This window comes from Echinops telfairi, unplaced genomic scaffold (genome assembly GCF_000313985.2).
Source record: "Echinops telfairi isolate 266 unplaced genomic scaffold, ASM31398v2 ScPeMD7_7475;HRSCAF=8513, whole genome shotgun sequence".
In the NCBI taxonomy this organism is placed as follows: Eukaryota; Metazoa; Chordata; class Mammalia; order Afrosoricida; family Tenrecidae; genus Echinops; species Echinops telfairi.
In genome coordinates, this window is record NW_022111379.1 from 7,668,158 (window position 1) to 7,674,347 (window position 6,190).

The following is a 6,190-nucleotide window of genomic DNA, read 5'->3' on the forward strand; positions in this document are numbered from 1 at the left end:
ATAAAGTGGAACTGTGCGAGTAGGAGTAACATCTCCTTATTCTCCAGTTTTGTACTCTGAGCTGTGGAGGTCAATGCTATATCATGAGTAAGTACATAAAGCTTTAGTTTTCAAGTTCAAGATCATAAAGCTAACTTTTTCTCCAATGGGAGTACCTGAGTGTCTGCTACAACTATTATTTATGTTATATGTTGAGGAGTTTAGATGGGAAAAGTGACTTTAATTGTAAGTATTGTGTGGCACTACCATCAAAGCGGTTTAAGGGTTTGTCTTAGAATATATTTAGGAAAAAAAAAAAAAAAGAATATATTTAGGAATGGGAAGATAACCAATATTCCAGGATGGCTTAAGTATACCCTACCCTGAGGTAAAAGACAAACTATATTTCTGTCAGTAGGTTACTACTCCAGGGCATTTGTGTGGTCTAATTACATGATTACTGGACTCTAGTTCTAGTTCAGCATTATCTCAGAAAAAGAGCCAGCAGTCAGGAATATGACTGGGATTCTATTCTGGTTACTATCAGACCTCAAATTTTGCTATGCCTTATTATTATTTACCACTTAGAACTGTGTAGTAAGATCTGCTTCTCAATAATGGTGCAACACTTAACTGGTGTTTGTAACAAAATTAGAGGGACGTGTTTTAAAAGAAATGCAAACTATTCATTAACATAATTTGCGTATTGCTTTTTGGGGTGCTTTTGCTAAAATATAATTTTAAATTAAACTCACATTAAAATTTAATTTTAATTTTCTTACCTCTTGCCTGGCAATACAAGGGGACACCTATAATGTGAGAGAGAGAGAAAGCTGCATTAAAACAGGTTTTATTATTTTTTAATTACAAAAAGCAGTTTCTTTTCATTTGTTTTTGGAGGCAATGCTTTAATTTCATACATACCAAGAGTCTGGGCTGTTAACCAGAAGGTTAGCAGTTGGAACCTACCAAGTGCTTGTGAAAAAAAGATGAGGCTGTTTTCCCTTATAAAGATTGACAGCCTAGGAAACGCGGGGGGGACCAGTTTATCACTGTCCTACAGGGTCGCTTTGAGTCAGAATTGACTCAGTGGCAGTTGTGCTTTTGGCCCTGCAGGGCAACCAATTGTGCTAGTTTGCCTGGGACTTCCTATTTGTAACACTGAAAGGTCCATGTCCCAGGAAATCCCTCAGTCATGGGCCAATTAGGATGGTGGGTCCTTCTAGAGCTGTGTCATTACTAAAGGCTTTCCCAAAGCTTACAGCTCTACTAGCTGGCAGTGTTATTTTAATCTTTTCATCTAAAAAGCACCTGCAATATTCTTCCTTTTGGTATTTGGTATTTAGTTCTTAACCATTTGTCAAGATAATAAATTATTTATGGTGGGACCGTGCTTCCCCTCCTCCCATCCCTCCTCCCTTATCCCTGGGGCCATTTATTTAAAAAAGAAAAGGATTAAAAAAAATAATAAATTATTTATGGAGTTTTGCTCATGAAATACATGTATATCTATTTTAACCCTACCAGGATATGGAGACAGGAAATCAAAACCAAAAAAGCCAAACTCACAGCACTTGCGTCCATTCTGACTTACAATGACCCTATAGGACAAGAGAGAACTGCCTCCTCAGGTTTCCAAGCCTTTAGATCTTCACAGAAGTCGACAGCCTCATCTTTCTCTGTGGAGCAGCTGATAGGTTTGAACAGCTGACCTTGCTGTTAGCAGTTCAATTCATAACACACTATGCCACTAGGGATCCTTTTATGAGGACAAAGGGTCCTTAACTGCTGGCAGTGATGAATCTGTGATAAAGGAAGTATAACTAACTTGTCTATTCTTTTATAAGGACCTTTTCTTGTTGTTTACAAACACTACTGAACTCACACCCAACAATCATCATAACTAAGAGAGCAGTAACCAGCAATTCCTTTAAGCATAAGTCATTAAAACAAAACAAAATAAACAACAACATTGTATTGCATCATCCATCCCTTGGCCAATTTGGAGTTAGAGAGAAGCTGTTATACTGGTTTACCTTGAACAACACCATAATCTAATCTGGATTTAAATAACACCATAAACTAACCTGCATCTAACATAGCTGATAAAATATGAATGAAATTAATAGTGCTGAGAATCTAGTTATGAAAACTTATTGATGAATAAGAACCCCAGAACTATAATTCAGAAGCACACATGATATTGTTCATGATATTAACCAAAAAAAGAGGTCTTGAAACCATGGAAAGAGTTCCTAGAAAAAGCAAATCAATTTTTCTTCCCATGAAAATGAACGTGACACAGACAGTGTATATATTGGCAGAATTACAATAAATCCAAATCCAATTGGCCATACATTTTCCACAAGGTGTGAGGTGACTTATTGCACTTTTTTTTTAAGTTCTTATCTTGTAAACACCACTATGTTCTTGGCAATGTGTCAAGTGCTTCAAATACATGATTTCATTTGATCCTTGCAAATACTACTACGAGAATAGGAATTACAGTTTTCTAAATTGAAGTACAGAGAGGTTCAGTTATTTGCTTGAGCTTACAGAAAGCAACTGAGGGGCTGAGGCAAACTTAGGTATGTCCTTCCCAAAACCCACGTTCTTAACATCTATCCTATATGACTTCTCCACACTGTCAACATAAACGCTGGTGTAATTTTACCTCTAGCCTTAACTTTTCCCAATCTTCCAGCTTGTACAGTAGCACATGAGACTGCCTACTCAACATCTCCACATGGTTGTGGAACACACAACTCAAGTTCAAGGTGCTTCAGGAAATGGCAACCATTTACCCAGCTACTCAAGCCCTAACACTAGAAGGTCTCCTAGATCCCTCCTTCTATAGACCCTAGACACAAGACATCTGCACATCAATCTGTTGGCTCTGCATTCATATTAATCTGAATCTGACTGCTTCTAAACACGTTCATTGCTCTAACCTCATTCCAAGGCCATTATCATTATTCACGTGGACTGCTCATAAGTGGTCTCTGCTTTCATAGTCCATTTTCCACAAAGTAGCCATAATTAACTTTTGAAAAACACAGGTAAGATAACTTGGCTCTTCTGCTTAAAATCTTTTAATTCTTTCCATTTCAATAATGTGAACTTACAATGGTGTATATGTATGTATAAGGCCCTCTTGGAAGACTGCTCTTTTAAAATCTGCCTTCTCCGACTTTGTACCATTACACTCTCCTTTGCTCAGCTTGCTTTGGTCACCTTAATCCTGATGATTTCAGATTTCTGTATATAAGGGTAAGTAAAAAGTATTGTCACAAAATCACTGAAGCCTTTACTGAACAAAAGTATCAAAGTGTGAAGCTATTGTTTCTTGACATACAGTATACTCCATCAAGGTCTGGACAAGACTGAAACTTGGGTTTCCCTCTCTCTAACCCTTGCCCAAATAATTCTGTGCTCAATTTATACCATTCAGTTTTGACATCTGTGAGGGACTCAAATCATGTTCCTTTTAATGTTCTTTTGCGTTTTAGAAACAAAAACAAGTCTCAAGGGGCAAGATCAGCCCTATAGGGTAAATGGAGTAAAGTTTCTCAAGGAAATTCTCCTAGGATAGTCCTTTCAACCCTAGGATAAAATTATTCAGTATAAGTTTTCTGATCTTTTCCCATCAATGCATTTATCAAGTTCCTTTAATTTCTTCCTAATAAGCCCCTATGATTGTCCCATGTCCTTAGGGAGAAAAAAAATCTTATCAAGATGACCTGTGGGAATCCCATATAAGTCCCCATAACGAGCTGACCCAGCACAGTAAATCCCCTCAGATGGCACTTTTGATTGAATCTTTTTAAAGGCACTTTAATGAAAGTGAGACTTAGTTGTACATTACTGAAGAATTTGTAGGCAGCCATCCACTGATGGTTGAGACATGTTCAAACATGTTTTGTTTGGAATAAACTCCTAATAGCAATACTTTTTACTTAGCTATGTGTAAGCTGTCTCCTTAGAGAGGACTGAAAAACTCCCTTCAGTTGGGCGTTTAAGGAAACTGGTGAAAATTCCAGAGAGTTGCCTGGAGTAGGAGAGCAATTCGGAAAGAGTTAATAGTATTGCTGGGCAGTGTTGATGGATCAGTTGTACTTATTGATTAGGATTTTTGAAACAGAAAGTGGGTGGTTATGTAAATTTCCCCAACAGTGCTCTGGTACCAAAGGTAGAATATGGGGGGTTGAGTTCACTCAAGTTAGGAGTACATTGAAGAGAAGAGTCTAGGGTTTTGACAAATGTAACAGAATTTTTTAGCAAAGAGAATAGGTTGGAGAGAATGGTTGCTAGTGTCCAGTTTACTACAACTGCTAATTAGAAACAGAAAAGGGCCAATACCCACCAGCCTGATGTTAATGGCTTAAATTGGCAAATCCTGGATTATGTAGTCTAAGACAAATCTGATTATTTAAAATTTACAACATAGACAAGTCAGTAGAGGTTTACATTATGAAGGATTTTTTTTCACCTTTCAAAATCATTTTGCAAACGGAACCATACAGGTTGAAAAGGAAGGTTTCTCAGTAAACTAGCCATCTAGATTTGAAAAGATTTTCAATTTGGCCACTACTTCAAGTTATCTCAAGAGGGAGCTTTTTAAAACTTTGTCTTGGTTCAGAACATTTCCCTGGCTCTTTTTTTCCTTTAAGGAGATAGAAATCTATTTTTAGGATGCCTTCAAATGCTCTTACTGACTTGGCCCCTAACCTTTCCAATATTTTGCTATTTAAACTCCTAGCTATTTTATATCTTTTGGACTTTTGCTTCTGTTGTCCTGTCCAGGTGGATACAGTTTCCTACATTTTGTCAGAGAACTCCAGATCACCCATCAACATTCAAAAAGCACCCAAACCCCACAGCCATGGAGTCGGTTCCAACCCATAACCACTAAAAGTCAAGCACTTCTGCTCTGTTCCACTTGGCCTCACTAGATATTTCGGTTATTGCTCCTATTGCCTTGTATTTTAATGGCATTACGTACTATGAGTAGTATACAATGCATATCATGAAATAACCATTTTTTAAAAACTCAATGCAAGTGCTTTGTGGTCTTGGTCCAGTCTCTCGGGCATAAAATGGGTACCCTGGCTCTATCTTTAGATAGGTAAAGCCCTTGTCCTTACTTTGCTCAGCTAATGATAGTCACTGCTATTTACATTGTTTAGGGGCCTCAATAATAGGTGTTTGGCGAGCTTAATTCTGGAAGGGACTCTATAACACGACGTCACTAGGGGAGACTTGATCACCACCGCCATCTGTACAAGTGTGCAAAACCAGAGAACAAAAATGAGGTTCACTTGCCTACGATTTTGAAGCACCGCGTCCAGGAGATTCCCAATAAGTAGCCCCGGCAAGAGGAATCTTAGCTACAGATGGAATGCTTCCTGGAATTACCCTAGGGCAGGCGGGAAGTGCCTGGGCGTCCCGGCGGGAAGGCCGCCTTCCCCACAGGATTGCGTGAGGGGGCTGGACGCTCTGGCACGCGGCACAAACAAGCACGTGGGCAGTCCAGGGGCCTCTCTCAGTGACAGAGGGCACAGCCTCTTCCACAAAGTGTGTACCAATCTCAGACCGCGCCAGCGACCGTCCACGAGCAGAACCGAAAAGGCGACTCCGACGCGGACACGCTCCCCAACCCAGGAGGGCCGGCCGTGGGGTCTCCTCGGGCTGCACGCAGGGGCGGCGGGGCGGAGCGCGGTGACGTCCGGGGAGTGACGCGAGGACGCAGCGCGTACGTGGTGACGCACGCCCCTTTGTTGGCTCAGTAGCGGTAGCAGCGGCCCGTGGAGGTGGCGCTGGGGACTGTTTTCTCTCGGAGGCCGGAGCGGAGCCGCGTCTGACTGAGGCGGGCAGCGAGAAGGCCCCCTCGCCCCCTCCCTCCTTCGCGCCCTCCCCGCCGCCAACCGCCGCACCCGGGGAGGAGCCGCGGCCCGCGGGGCCGGAGCCAGGCCTGCGTTCGGGCAGCATCCGAAGCCGGAGCGAGAGCCGGAGCCTCGGCGTCCCCGCCCTCTCCCCGCTTCAGGGCCAGCGCGAGCCGGGCCCCCCGCGCGTCGCGCCATGGACTCGGACGAGGGCTACAACTACGAGTTCGACGAGGACGAGGAGTGCAGCGAAGAGGACAGCGGCGCCGAGGAGGAGGAGGACGAGGACGAGGACGAGCCAGACGATGATAACCTGGACCTGGGCGAGG

At 42.2% G+C, this 6,190-nt stretch overlaps 1 protein-coding gene and 1 long non-coding RNA gene across 2 annotated transcripts in view; one reads left to right on the forward strand and one right to left on the reverse strand.

Moving 5' to 3' along the window:
- Window positions 1-3,228, reverse strand: part of LOC123521182 — a 5,505-nt gene extending 2,277 nt beyond the window's left edge. The window contains exons 1-2 of the long non-coding RNA XR_006679652.1: window positions 3,105-3,228; window positions 762-788 (exon numbers count right to left, since the gene is read on the reverse strand). This is a non-coding gene — a long non-coding RNA (uncharacterized LOC123521182). The remainder of the gene's footprint in view (window positions 1-761; window positions 789-3,104) is intronic.
- Window positions 3,229-5,771: 2,543 nt separating this feature from the next.
- Window positions 5,772-6,190, forward strand: part of ARIH1 (ariadne RBR E3 ubiquitin protein ligase 1) — a 105,121-nt gene continuing 104,702 nt past the window's right edge. Inside the window, exon 1 of the mRNA XM_030889080.2 lies at window positions 5,772-6,184. Within this exon, the coding sequence (XP_030744940.1) occupies window positions 6,058-6,184 (127 nt within the window). The 5' untranslated portion in view covers window positions 5,772-6,057. The remainder of the gene's footprint in view (window positions 6,185-6,190) is intronic.